This window comes from Pholcus phalangioides, unplaced genomic scaffold, assembly GCF_987345545.1.
Source record: "Pholcus phalangioides strain wild (caught in Gottingen) unplaced genomic scaffold, Ppha-v1.0 ptg000009l_1, whole genome shotgun sequence".
In the NCBI taxonomy this organism is placed as follows: Eukaryota; Metazoa; Arthropoda; class Arachnida; order Araneae; family Pholcidae; genus Pholcus; species Pholcus phalangioides.
In genome coordinates this window covers 57,716,626-57,732,339 of record NW_028301602.1, presented here as the reverse complement: position 1 = coordinate 57,732,339, position 15,714 = coordinate 57,716,626, and the positions used below count along the sequence as shown (strand labels likewise).

Sequence of the window (15,714 nt, the reverse complement as noted above, 5' to 3'; positions counted from 1 at the left end):
TGTCACTTAATTACGCCAATTACGCTCATCTAGAAATCAAGCTTCATTCAAGCTCTTTCAAGTTTGATTAGGATCAATAGGCTTTTCAAGTTTCTTTAAAAAAAAAAAAAAAAAAAAAGAGTGATTTTGCTGCAGTGATTTCCACAAAATGTGGTCTTGAAATATATTTGTTATGACACTATCTTGTCTATCACAAAAAAAGGATTTTGTCAGCGATTACATAATAAATAATAAATCTCGCTCATAACGTTTTTCAAAAAACCGTCGTGGAAAAACGTTGCAAGTGGGAAAACGCTTTGAACGGGGAATCTCGGTGAGTATCAGTGAGAGTTAGGACCACGAAAATGGGTCGTAATATGCAGGAAAACGGTCTAAGTAGGAACGTTTTTCGAGGGATCTGCCGTGGCGAGAATCGTCCTTTTCTAACTTCCAGCTCTCTTGGGTTGTTTTTTTCCGATTTTCTGCCAACTTTGACCTTTCCAGCTTCCGGCGTCTCTGGCTGCATGCCCGAATAACTTTAAAAATGGAATTTCCCCATTTGTCTATCGCTAACTAAGATCTTTGTCCTTCTCGTGTAGGTGGCCATAATCAATGTTGAAGAGATTTTATAAAGTCCAAAAGCGGATACAATTAAAAAAGCACAAAAATCATTCTATATGCAGAGTGATGCTCTCAATTCAAAATTGCGACCGAATCTTTAGCGCCATTTCAATATTTATATGAACAATGCTATCCTTTTTGGCATATATTTCGTTATCAATCGATTTTCTGAAGCTCAAAACAGAAGTCTGTGGTGAGCTAGTCACGAAACGTGAGGGAGCTCTCGAATCGCGTTGGGTGGTTTACAAAAAATAATTTCACTTTATAATTAAAGTATTACACTTAGATCATTATTTTCTTTTATTATATTAATTATAATTATTAATTCTTCAATACACAAGAGTAAATAATACGCCAAATGCAAATATAGGCCTGTCTTTATTATAAATACAATATACTCGCTACATAAACACTAATGTTTTATTTCGAGCTTCATCATAAAATGCATTTACACGTGTATCAACTGGTATAAGGAGGTAGTCCGAAACATTCCGGTTTGAAATCCGCGAGCGACTCTAAAACCAACGAGGCTTGGTCGCGTAGTTCCATCGGTAAGTTAGGATCCGGAACCATGACAACTTGCATCCCTGCTGCTATTGCTGCCGCGACCCCGTTCGGTGAATCTTCGAACGCTAGAACCTAGAAATAGGTGAGAATCAACATTAATAAATAGTAAATACATGCGTGAAAAATATTGAGAGATTCATCCAACACACTTTGTTCGGCCTAAAATAACTATTTAGGCATACTAAACCTAATGGATTTTTGTTCGTGGATACGAACGTATATACTTTTTAGTACTACAGTCGACACCGCTTATTAAAATCATGGACCAATATCATAACATGGGAAAAAAAATTCGTTCATAGTTATCAGGACTTTGGATAATGTTATCAATTTTTTTTTCCGTCGAAGTTTTTTTTTGCAAATTCTGAAACTAAGGTTTAACCAAATTTATTTTTTCCCTGAAAGTTATCGTTATCAGGCTGCAAGACTATGTAGGAGGCCAGAGGGTATTCTCTCTTCGTTGATAAACATTTCCGTACTCCATAATTGGTCCGTAGTACTCGCTGTGATCTATGTACGCAGTGCTGTAACCAGCCATTCCTGTGCAAGAATTAGCATTTAGGCTCCCCTTCCAAGTGGGCCCTGTGCGGGTGCACCTGTTGCATCTGCCTAGTTACGGCACTGTATGTACGTGTTGAGCTGCTTTTGCAATGGCCTTCCAAAAAGCTTTTTTCCTTCAGCTTTTGATCAGTTTCTTTCAGTTGACCACATTTAAATTCCTTTTTTCAGAGAAACTTTCTCAAGAGATCTTTGAAATTTATTGTAGATTAAAAAAAGTAATTCATGATATACATTAGAGATTAGATAGTTTCATTCTACATTCTAATGCTTCAAATGGCTGAATAAAAAAAAGTGCAGGGTTTTAGCTTGAAGGAAAAGAAGTCCTGTTTTTTTAGAATTAAAAAAACGGAACGATTGAACATTTTGAAACTCATTATGCCGTAAAGAAAAACAGTTTCACGTTTTACAAATAACCGTTTACCATACGTCCCATTTAACCAAACGGGATGTATGGTCACCATACCTGCAAACGGGACTTTTTCGGACATAGTTATCATTCACCTATTGTTTTCAGAAACCCCAAGTCTTGGTGTGATCACATTAAGAGGCGTGGACTGTATTACTCCCTTATAAGTTGTATAGCGTTCAGTTTTCAAATCAATTACGTCATAAAGAAAGAATGTCCGAACTTACTTTGTCCGGTGGCGGCGAATCGGGAAATCGTTTACAGCAAACTAAGAATGTATCTGGAGCGGGTTTGCCGAATTTCACTTCTGGATCATCACTTCCCCAAACTACGTGACTGAAAAGCTTCACGAAATCTCCATGATGTTGTGTCTTCAGTAAGTAAGTGCTTTTTCTAGAGCTCGTAGCGATAGCGATAGGAATTCCGAACTTGTGCAAATGTTCGACAAGTTTTTGTGCTCCTGTAACATCGAAAAAGGCCTTTGCGTACTAGAACTTTTTGAGTGTGTGTATATTAAATATGATTTAATGTAAAAAATATATCATCAAGAACACATTAGAATGTTTGGAGCAGCTCGTTAACGTCAATTACGTTTTAAAATAATACGCGAATAATGCATGCAAATGGTCACGACGAATAGTTATTACCTGGCAAGAGTTGTACGGCAGCAAAAAGTCCTTCTACAGCCTTCTCCATCAGGGAAACGAACTCTTCTACGGTGTACGGAAGACTCAACGCGTTGATTAACGTCTTCGCCGTTCCTGGGTAAGTTTGCCCAAGAACTTTTACCCTGACATCCCACGAATAAGGCTTGCCGTGTTTCTCTGTTATCGAAGATATCGCTTCGGCATAAAGTCTCTCGGTGTCTATTACGTAAACAAAACAAAATATACAAAAATATGGAACTGCGTATTTTACATCTCATTCATAAGAAATCAATATCATCATTCATCGTCAATGGTACGTTACCTAGAAGGAGACCATCCATATCAAAAATCACGTGTGTCACGGGACGGAACTCCATGTAGAAAGAAATAGGCTACTTGATGTGAACGTGTGCGGGAAAACTGAAGGTTTCACGAGTCCAAAAAACTCCTCTCGTTTTTTTGTCTCCTCTAATTTGGCAAACTTCCCGGAGCAGCAGAGAAAGAGAGGGAGACTGAGGAAAATAATTTTCAAGATTTTCTCTTCACGTGACTTTAAACAACAAAACTCTCTTTACGTGACTTTATACAACACGATTCACGCAACAGTTTTAGCAGCTGTTCTTGCAAGTGCATATATATACCCGTGCACCAGGTGATTAAAATACATGTCAATATTGTTTAATTCGGGCATTTAAACACTACACCTGAATCATTATAATGCGACTTTCAAAAGAAGTCTCATGGTGTTTTCCTAAAGCACATCCTTTATCACATTGTTAAACAGTTTCCGCGCAAGATTGAATTTTTTTTAGAAAATGATACTTAAAAATAAAAAAATTCAGTTGCAATAATTTCGTTATTTTTCTAGTTTTAGTGTGTGTCGAATTCCAGGGAAGAAACATTAAATGATTTGTAAAAAGTGTGCCCCATCCAGGAAAACCTTTACACTGATTAACCCTTCCCCCCAAGACTCAAAAATGAAATCGCACGTCGTAAAGCTTATAATTAAAGATGATGATTATAGTATTGTATGCCCATCATACTGAGTTGGCCTCTGACCTTGACCACTACCTCCTATATACTGTATATAGGAGGTAGTGCCTTGACGCGCGGAGAGAGAGAGTTCATTTTCCAAAGAAGGGGAGAGGGGGGCGGGAAAGCTCGCTAAAATAGCGCAAAAGACGCCAACGGAAAATACCAACCTGCTACCGAAAGATAAATGGAATCGCCCATCGTGACGTCAGAAGCCAACTTAGCGTGGGTGTACAATATTTTTCTGAGCTACATATCTATAGATTCAACTACCCATCAAAAATGTATAAAACTTAGGGAATGCCCTAATTAAGGGATGGGAAAGAAATTGAGGGAAAAAGTTCAGATATTCATACCAGAGCAAATCACACACAGTGCATATGATTATTTTTTGCAAACTTGTAGCCAAACCATTCATGCTTCGACAAGAGAAATCTAAACACTTTCAGCAAAACCATTTCTATTGTCACCTCTTCAAAAAGAGTATGGCATTGTCATAAGTGAACTGAGCTGAATTTTCTGATATTGTCATCATACATCATTTACCTGGAAAAAAGACATACATACACTTTGGAATCAGTATTTATGATATACCATATTATCTACCTATTTTCAGATTAAATTGTGTCTTATATACTGACACACAAATGCAGTAAGCTACTACTACTGAACCACACATGAACTTCATCCATATTCCTCTGCAGAACTTCTAACGAATTGGTGCATGTTGGAATGAGTGTGTATGTGTACCGAACATGACGTGAAGTTTGTTTCTGCGTAATGCTTATTGAGTGTAGTGCCATCAATTTTTCTGAATATGAGTGAAGTATAATGATTGAATAATTGTGTTGTTGTAGGCCAGTTGCCCTCTGTGGCGACACTTAACGCAGTAAGCAACTGTAATTTATCTTCTTACTATTGACTTCTGTTAAACAAGATCCAAAATACATGGTAAAGGAATTTGATAATACAAATGCATTTTCACCATACTTTGCAAATTTCTATTTTTAAAATAAATGTGCAGTATTATTGAACAAAATTTCTTAACATAGCTTCAGACTTATTATCACTCCCTTGATTAAAATATAAATTGCTCATTGGCTGTGTAGGTCAGTGTTTCTCGCCCGGTACTGGGCCCTGACATCATACCGGCTGTGAGTGATAAGCCGTTTCCTTTTTCCTCATTCATTTTCTGCTGGTCATGTGTTTGACTGAGCTTTCAATTCACAAAAATGAATGAAACCGGGCCGCTGGCTCGCATAGGTTGAGAATCACTGCTATAGGTGACATTCTCACGAGAGCCTTACATATTACCATCTAAACCACTCACTTTAATAATTTTAAAAAGTCCTCTTCACTTACCATATTTCCCTGCATTAGCCAGCATGCAGTAAAACTTGAGGTGCACCAACTTTTTGAATGTTGGGTCTGGTATGCTTCCAGCATGCTAAAACGTGAGGTTTAATAAGAACCATAGTACGCATTCAGCCAATTCAATGGATTTTTAGAATAAAGATATTTAAGAAATTTTCAGAATATGTGACTTGAATTTTCCGGCATGCCAGAAAGTATAGGTATTCCTGGCATGCTAGTGTCTTTCACTGTTTCCCAACATGCCAGCTAATGTGGAGGAATACGGTACTAGAACCGTAGAGAAGGAATAAATTTTGTACCTTCTCCAAGATTGAAAGAAAGCAACCCAGAAAATTTACAAAATCTGTGAGCCATAAATTGCTAACATATTTTAACAAAGCAATATTTAAATTTAAATCTATAATGTCAACTAAGACCATTCCCCTCACTAAATGCAAATGAAAAATGTCAGCAAATTCCTATGAGTTTATTCAACAACAACATAAGCAATGATAATTGAAAAAAAATTGAAATTTTTTTTTACAGATTATGTACAATGTACTAATTAATTGGACATTTGCAAGAGTGAGAATCAATGCAAGTTCTCTTGCATATAACTATAAAAGCCTCAATATTAAGGAGAAAAATCTTTCCAAATAACACCATGGACTTCAAGTTGAATATGGAGGGAGACCAAAAAGCTCTGGCTGGAAATCTTCCATTGATTTCAGAGCTAGCGTTGCCTGCTCGCATATTTCTTTATCAACACGAGGATCCGGTATCATAACAACTTGCATCTTGGCAGCTACTGCAGCCTCGACACCATTTGGAGAATCTTCAAACACTAGAGTCTATAAAAATACAGAAAAAAAATTAGAATTTCATCAGTGTAGAATTTGCTTTATTAGTAAGTCTATTCACTAGTCCAAGGGTGTATATATGCAATAGAGTGTCTACATACTCTAAAAATAGACTTCTGTGTACCAGAATTTTTAACAGAATAGTCATATTTTCATTAATTTGCTCACCTATATATATAAAAGGTGTTAAACAAGATGCTCCGTCAGACATTTTATATTATACAGTGACTATGTATTTTATGTATACTAAAGATAACGGATGATGCCCTCTAATTACTTCTAATAAAACAGTACATCCATTCTTTTAACAAAACCCCCTACACATTCTCCAACAACTTCCAACCCCATCTCATCTGTTATAGCAAGAATCTGTTAATTGCTACAGTTCCCAATGTCCGAGAAAATATAGTTACATTTTTGTATATATATGTTGAGGTGAACGTGATAAATTAGTTATTATGCATATTTACCAACTGTCTTGGTACGTTTGATAAAGATATATTACTTTTACCGGCGAATAAGAAATAAATTTTTGAATGTTCGGGTGGAATAGGAAACTCATAACCACCCCTTCCGCATCCGTCTCTGATCCCAATATGTGTAAGGAGGTGAGAGAGGGCAGCACTGACGAAATTTTGCTGACAGGAGAGGGGATAAGAGTTTTGCTGACGGGGGAGGGGGTCAAAAATGGCTAAAAATCTGCTGACGCAATACTTGAATGGCCCCTACTACTTAATCATATGAGCACCTCATAAAAATTCCTCGGGGATATTTATATTCTCCATTGATTGATTGATGCATGCTAAAACAAGTTGTATATAGTCTTAAGGTATTTATTTATGGTATCAGTTATTGATGCATGCTAAAACAAGTTGTATATAGTCTTAAGGTATTTATTTATGGTATCAGTTGGATGTTAGAGTTATGCGAGTTTTCTGACTTAGTATGCCATCTGTCTTCTACATTTTGAAGGGAAAACAGCATTCGCATGAATCACAGTGTTAAGTAGTATCACAATGTTAATGTAAGTTTCGCATTGAAGGTCTACCTGCTCTCTGAAAACAGACATTTTCTAATTAAATACAGTCTTGCATTTGCACCTCAAAGTTGAGAAACCGCAAAGAATAAACTTCGGGAGATTATTAGAACTTGGGGGACATCGATAGACTTTTCTTTCTTGTGTGTGCTAGAGAAAATTTTCAGAAAAGACTTCTAAAATGTTAGTCAAACTTTAATTGTTAAAAAAAAGTAGCATTTGACTTCAGATTTTCTTAAAACTCACTTTTTCAGGAGGCGGCTTGTCCTTGAAACGGCTATTACACACCAAGAATGTGTCAGGTGCTGGTTTCCCTTGTTTGACTTCTGGATCATCACTTCCATAAACAAAATGACTGAACATAGAAATGAATTCTTTGTGATGTGCTGTCTTCACTAGAAATGTGCTCTTCTTAGAGCTAGTAGCGATAGCTATCGGAACATGGTTGTCGTATAAATGCTTGACAAGCCTTTCAACACCTATATAGTGTACAATAGATTAAACATTAATTTGACTGGACATGAAAAAAGACTTGAAGAAAACTCAAAATGGCAGGAAATGTGTTCAATTATTTTCCTCAGAGCCATGACTAGGGAAGGATATGCTCATGGATATGAATCAGCATTTTTTTTTAATATCTTGCATGCAAAAGAGTGAAAAGTCAGTATAAAGGTCTATTCTAGGTCTTGGCAAATCCCAGTCGCAATGGCGACTATAAAGTTGCTTTTGGTGCCTAAAATTATCTTTATTTGATTTGTAAATCAGTCTCAGAATGACACAAAATTTTTTAATTTCACAATGATGTGTCTTACAACATAAAAAGACATTAATTCTTGGAGAAGTTGAAGCAAAACCATTATTTATCACTATTTTTACTGGGGGGAACTGCGCTGGGCTCCCAAAAATTTATCTGCCGCCTAATTTTTTTTTTCAGTTTGCCACGCTCTGATCCATTTATGCACAACAGCCCGTCTCTGTTGCAAGAGTCTTAGTCTCAGATTTTAAAAAAAACAATTCTTCTCTCTACTAGCGTATTTATCCATACTTACATACATGGTTTTCACGACATTGTTAAAAAATAAAACAATCTTAAAATGTGATTGTCAGTTGAGTGAGATATTTCGAAAATTAAATTTTGTCTGGTGGGATTGTGGAAAATATACAATTTTAGAAGCACACTTCTTTCTTTATAAATTAAATAGTAAACATTCGAGTAAATTATTGAAGTTACTACTGCAATTACGGCTATTCTGGTCAGGATATAATATGACATAGACACTAGGCATATGCAAAAAAATCCTTCTCCATCTCTTCTAATTTGAAAAATTAGGCGTTTCCATGACAAAGGTATGTTAAAAAGCAGGTAATTTTCAGATGTGAAACTGGAGAAAATTTTGTGGTAGTGAGCATATCTTATCCATCTATGAACTGGTGAAAGATAGTTTTGAATTGTTAGGTTTATGTATCTTGAAATAACCGTAAGGAAATGTTTTCTAGGTGCAAGGTAACAAATCACTGGTAACAAATTTTCGGAAGTATTAAAATTTTGTACAAGGAAAAAAAAGTGTATTTTTTAGAAGAGCAAAATATATTGGATGTCTGGTGGAATCAAATCCAAGTATATAACCAGGACAATATGTAGTTTTTTAGAAGAGCAATTTTTTATAATGATGTTCGGCTTTTCTTTTTTTTTGAATTGTTATTATGTGTATGTGCTATGGTTATGCACATACTGATGAATCATATTTTCTAATTGTGCACCATCATGTCATGGGTCTGGCCTCCCATATGTAAATAAAGAATCAAATCAGAAAAGAAAAATCAGAATCCAATCCTAACATGCTTCTGCAACATGAGGTGGATCTCTAAGAACAGATGGCCATTATTGATGTGCATTAATAGACCTTTATTACTTCATACACGGTTGAGTTTGCTTATATCATATCCCCTTGGTGATTCAAGAAGTGTACGTTATAAGGGAGGTATTCAAATTAGTTTATATACTAATTTCAGGACTTCGCATATAGCAGTTATATATACACACATAAAATGCATTATCAAAATTGTCCTGAACAAAATGAACTTATGCAGCACACAATTAAATTCAATATACACTACTTTACATGCACACCAACTCCGGTCATATTGCCATGCAGCAATTTTCAACCTGTAGAGTTAGGTGGAAAAAGAAGGCACCATCTATCAATCGTCACCCTAGGCTCAGTAGGTAAAGAACTTGTTTTCGATGATCTTCCCTGGATTTGAACCCGTGGGAGCAGCATCCCAAATGTTTTCATATATCGATTATCATTTATTCTTTCCTTTTGATATAACAACCAATTTTGTTGGGACAATGTGGGCTGTTATAACAACTGTTGAATTTAGCATGAATATAGTTTTCGGTTGATATCTCCAGAAGAATTTTAAAAGTTTATTCATGTACAGTACACAAAGGATATATAGAACATGAGTATAAATTTTTCATTTAACTTATTTCATTTGTATTATTTGAGTTTATGTTGAAGGTTTTCATACAAAATTGTCAGCGTTTATGCAATAAATTAAAAAAAAGAGCAACTGATGTTCGTGAATTTCACTTGTTATCAAACAACATGCTTGTGCACAATCTTCCAATAGGTCTATCTTCAAAAATATCTCCAAACAATAATCTTCACAACACTAATTACAACAATCATATTGTAATCTATAATGTTATTCAAAAGCAACAGAAAAAGTGAAGCATTCAATAATTTGAAGAGTGTATTCCATGCAGTTTTCACAAAAAGTCATAGAATTGTTTTGAATAACATAATTTTACTGTTAGAATAGTTAGTAATAGTTTACGGTGCTAATGTAGTTATTTTAACAATAAATTGCTCATAATTATAAACGTTCCTACAGCGTTCTGTGAAAAAAAATAACCATCAACATAATCACCAGCATACAATGAATAATGCACAACTAAGTCAGTTTATGGTTTCATTTTTCCAGGTTTTTGTTTAGTTTGCACAGTATTTTGTTTCCAAATTATTTTCTAGGTTAAGGTAGTATTTTTAGTATGTAATATCCACACAGTGGATGTTTTAAGCAAGGTATGTAATAACAGAGGTGAAAATATATGGAAGTGAATGAATCAAAAGTCAGAGATTGGAAAACTGTATGCTAAATACATGCCCATGGTGTAAGTCATATCCAGGGTATGTTATAAATGTACTTGACTAGTTGATGCTGCTTATTAGAATAATGGATAATGTTATCACTTGGGTATTGTTATCACTTTTGCAACGAACAAGATGGACCAATATCATAACATGAGGGAAATTTTTGAAAGGAACCGAGACCTCGGAAAATGTTAGCAATTTTTATTCCGTTCAAAGTTGTTTTTTTTACCATTCTGAAGCTAAGGTTTCACAAAACTTTTTTTCCTGTAAGTTATCATTATCAGGCTGCACGACTATGTAGGAGAATAGAAAGTGTTCTTGCCCACCTTCCCTTGTTAACAAACATTTCCATATTTAACGTCATAACCAGTCCATAGTATTTGCTATGATCCATATATGCATGGAGTTGCTTTTGAAACAACCTTCCAATAGTGAAGGCAAATTGCATTGAAGAGAAAAAAGCTCTTTCCTTAAGTTCTTTATCAGTTTCTTCCAGTTGATTACATTTAAATTTCTTTTCCCGAGAGACTTTCTCAAGGGATCTATGTGTGAATATTATGTAAAAAAAAATATCATAGTTTGTGATATGCATTCAACAAATTCAACAACACCCAATTGCGAATTAATAAAAATTTAATGTTTTAGCCCAGCAGTTCTCAAACGGTGCTCTGCGGAGCCCCAAGGACTCCATGTGCACTTACCAGGGGCTCCACAGTGACTCGAAGAAAATAAAATTAATCAGTAAATTTGATAGATAAGTAAATAAGAGAGGCCTACAATGTTCTGTCATAAAAATTATGTACAAAAAAAGGGCTCTTCGAGTCAAACAGGGCTCCGCCATACAAATTATACGTTGAAAAGGGCTCTGCAAATCAAGAAATGTTGAGAACCGCTGTTTTTGCCTAAAGGAAGAAAAAAAAAAAAAGAGATTCCGTTTTAGAACAGAATAAAAAAATTGAAGAAAATGTCATTTTACAACCAATTATGCAGGGAAAGAAAAACAGTTGACCGTTTTATGAATTTCCGTTTTCCATATGTCCTGTTCAACCAAACAGGATGTATGGTCACTGTACTTGTGAACAGGCTCTTTTTCAGATATAGTTATCATTCAGTTAATGTTATCAGTACCCCAGAGTCCTGGTGTGATCACATTAAGTGGCATAGACTGTATTTTATCTTGTGTCTCCATTTGTTTTATTTAGTTGATATTGTGCTTCTAATTATTAATAGGAGATTTTGTGTGATTCACATTGCTTTGAGTCAATACTTGCATTACTATTTCACAAAAACAGTAAAATTATGCGGGAGCTGAAGACCGAGATTCATTTTGTAGCATGTCATTTACAACTAGTTAATATTCTTATATCTCACAATATAAAGAATGTTTAGGTCTCACCTGGCAAAAGTTTTGTTTCGGGAAAGAGTTTCAGACAAGCTTCATCTACCATCTGAATGTATTCCTCAACTGGAAGTGGCAGCTGGAGTTCATGTATGACTGTTTTTGCTGATTCCACCGATGTTTTACCCATAGCTTTCACTTTGATCTCCCAGGTATAGGGTTTACCATATTTGTCTGTCACTGATGATATGGCTTTAGAATACAACGCTTCAGTATCTGAAGAAAAAAAAAAAAATATATATATATATATATATAGTATTATACGGTTCGAACAACATCAAATTTCTCGTTGAATTATAGTTTATTTTTAATTAGCTTCTTATTTTCCTGTTTGTTCGTTGAAACATTGTATTGTACTTACTGTTTCCCCCAGTTTGTTACATTCAGTTATCTTGTTGGAAAATCTCGTTTAGGAATTATTTCTCTCTCAAATTGTACATTCATATTTCCATTTTGAGCCGCTATAAGAGGGATGGTCCTAGAAATTCTGCCGAATGAGGCGAATAATATTTTGCCACCCTTAAGATATGACAATCTGAAAAAGTTTTTCTTTCTTCACCTCTATTACCTTCATAGTGATTCCCGAAAAGTTGGTCACAACTTCCCTTGGGTGGGGGGTAATGTTGATGATTTAAGGTGTTGCGAGAAACATCATAATGAGAGTAAATATATCAAATCAATATAACAATTCTTCTTCAAATGGTTGTCCCATATTAGGCGCACCAGTTTACATTCTTTCATATGGGTTTTGGAAAAGCGTCTGGCCTTTGTAAACTGAGCTATGTTGCACATATAAGTAATAGCTCTGAGTTTATACGTTTGTGACCAGAGGTGTAGTACAAAGGAAAGAACATAGGGGAGCTTGTGCCCTCCCTACTATGTTCAAATATTTTAGTAAAGCATTGAAAATACTTTACTAAAATCAAAAGAAAATACTGAATATATCTTTAAACAGAATCTCAACCCATTTCTGTTAATTTAAAATATTTTTTCACAGTGAATAGCTCAAAATTGCTCTGGGAGAGATTCCTTGTGCTCCCCAAACCAAATGTAACCCCCCTCCCCGAAAGCCGATCTTGCATACGCCAATGCTCGTGACCAGAGTGTGGGGGGTATTGTAATATGGTAGGCTTGCTTGTGGTGCAGCTTAGGTAATGATTATTATTTGGCGCAGCATAATCTTGATGGTCCTTGCACCAACAAAAATATGATCCAAGTAGGCCCATGGGCTTTTAAAAAAGATTTGAAATCACTACAGTATATTATATACAAATACAAGGCCACAACAGGCAAAATGCCCAATGAGGTGGAATAAAAAAAAGAGGCTCACAACAAATATGGATGTCATACATTTCTAAAATGCAGCAACCCAATTAAAAAGGCAATTATAAACAGTATATATGGACAGGGCAACTAGGAGGGAGCAGGCAGATCTCGTGCCCTGGGCACTGGACCAGAGGGGGCACAAATTCTATTCTCAAACTTCTCCTTCAACATTACAAGGAGATGCCAAAATGCGCACATACTCCTGGTGACCAAGCATCTAGTTGCGGCCCTATATATGCATGATAAATACTATACAATGCACATAAAAATATGTTTGTCTTATTCAAAGCAGGGATAGCTTCTCAATTTACCCCATGCTTATCATATTTCTTTTTAAAAGTGTCAATTGTGTTAGAATTCATGACCCCAGGAGGTAAGCTATTCCACACATTTATCAGTATAAATCCATTCATATCCATTTATCAATTAACAGTATTAGAGGAAAAACTCCCTGCAACACTGCAACTTAGAATTGCCCATTACCAAACTGAAACCAGTGCCGTCTGAAGGCATGGGCCTCACAAAAATGGGATGTGGTTGAGATTTTTGAAAATTTGCCTGGTAGGACCTTAGAAAAATAATTTGGCCCGGAGGTCCATGATGATCTTAAGACGACCCTGATTGAAACAATACTGGTGTCCCCTTGTTGAAGCATTCGATTGACACCATATTAATAATAATTCACAGTCCATCCTATCCATCCCATTGAAAATTTTGACAGCACAAAAATCACCTCATGGGCCAGCTGTGACGTATAGTATTGGGAATTTACTTGTTTTGTTATCAAAATGAGGTTCATAGAAATCCCTGCCCGCACGCCTGTCATTTGGGGGGGGGGGGGCAAGGAGAACTTGTTCCCCTTTCCTGGCTTCAGAAACTATGTAGAAATAGTATATATATATATATATATACACACACCATGACTATATGTTCTTTGCCCCCCCCCCCCCCCACGGAAAAGGTTGAAATGACGGTTGTGCTTCTCCCCCGCGACAGAGAAATGTGTAAAATATATTCTAATCAGGGCCGCAACTAGATACTTTGTCACCCGAGGCAAACCGGCATTTCGGCGCCCCTTGCCACGTAGAAGAAACATTTAAAGGGTGAATTCGGCGCCCTTTTAGGTGCAGCACCCAGGACACCAGACTCGCCTGTTTCCCCCCCCCCCATTTGTGTCCCTCACCCTATTAACGTAAAAAAAACACGATTGTTTTCTCATCACAGCTCAAAGCCCTGAAACCTCTCCAAGGACCCCTAAGAGATCCACGTGACCCCCACCCCCTCTCATCATCATCACAGTCTCTCTCAGCACTTGACACCATAAGCGAAGATGGACTTGGAAGTCCGGGGGTGGGGGAACGACGATGATGTGAATTCATATATACGTATATACATTAGATCAGTCGACTCCCCCCTTTGACGCTGGGGGGGGGGGCGTATCTCCGCCAATGCTTGACACTCACCAAGGAGTAAGCCATCCATATCGAAAATCACGTGCGTAACCGGCGTAAATTTCATCTTTGCGTGATTGCGCTCCAGCATAAAGTTCGGAAACTAAATAAATTATTGCTATTTCAACAAAAATGAATGATTCAGTCCAAAAAAAGAAATCAACCACTAGATTTCAATTATTATTATATATTTTTTTTACTGGGGAATCAAATTCAACACTTGCAAGATCATCAGTTTACAAAAAAAACCTCCTCAAGATGTAAATAAACGAGTTGTTGCCACTGCTACCCGTACAAAACTACTGTACTATACTAAAACTACTACTACTATAATTAACCAGAAATCAGAAGGCACTGAGCTATAAGTTAAATGACCATACGTCCCGTATTTCCCGGGACAGTCCCAGTTTTTTTGGCCGTACCGACTTTTTAACGAAAGTGTCCCGGTTTTTCCCGTTTTTTTACACGAAGATTACTTGAATTTTTATTTTTTATATTGAATCAAAGAATGAAATTATTTTCCTCACTCATAAATTATATAATGATAATTACAAATATAAATAAAAATATTAATCTCTCACATTTGTCTTGGTGAACGTTTTATTTCGTCGAATTCATTTAAACTCACTGCAATTGGCAGTAATGCTTTATTTCCCGCCATTTTGATTTTAACGTAATTTCTCCAATATTTGGCAACTTTGTTTACTTTTGGCGTCATTTTTGGCAATAATTGGCGATGTCCCGTATTTTCCCGTATTTGGAGACCCAATTTCCTATATTTCATTCAAGGAAATATGGTCAGCTTAGCTATAAGTAAACTTTACTTATAGCTCAGTGTTAGAAGGTAAGGGCCTTGCTAACTCAAAACTCTGAATAATCGAGTCAAATCATGCGATATATTGCAAAAGTTGCAGAGATTTTTTTTTAGAAAATATCTTTTTTGTCAATTAAATCTTAAATGGAATTAGTTAAATTTGTGGTGGGACTGAGATGGAACTAATGCTGCCATCTAACGCATGTTGGATGAAGTTATCTAGTGCTCGACCATGCTGAAAGATGGCCACACGTTGAGTGAAAATTATGTCACGATATCGTGACCATATCACCCGCGTTCAACCGTAATTTTAGTGTTTCGACTTTACTTTCATAAAATGTTCCATTTTTCCTTCTAATTTTCAACTTAGCCGTCTTGAACTTTGGTTCCTAATTCGTTTTCCTACCTTACTATATCTTGATATATTAGCCCCATGTCATGATAATTCTTAATTCAGTCCATGGCTCCACAAGGGTCAGGCTGACAAGGCTCCCGCCCAGG

At 36.1% G+C, this 15,714-nt stretch overlaps 1 protein-coding gene across 1 annotated transcript; it reads right to left on the bottom strand.

Moving 5' to 3' along the window:
• Positions 1 to 959: 959 nt before the first annotated feature.
• On the bottom strand, positions 960 to 14,666 carry LOC149083372 (uncharacterized). Its single transcript, XM_089236830.1, has 8 exons — positions 14,412 to 14,666; positions 11,620 to 11,838; positions 7,309 to 7,541; positions 5,841 to 6,017; positions 3,104 to 3,173; positions 2,782 to 3,000; positions 2,362 to 2,594; positions 960 to 1,239 (listed from the first exon to the last, which is right to left on the bottom strand). The coding sequence occupies exons 1-8, from the start codon at positions 14,488 to 14,490 to the stop codon at positions 1,060 to 1,062; spliced, it is 1,410 nt and encodes a 469-aa protein (XP_089092956.1). The 5' UTR covers positions 14,491 to 14,666; the 3' UTR covers positions 960 to 1,059.
• Positions 14,667 to 15,714: the final 1,048 nt, after the last annotated feature.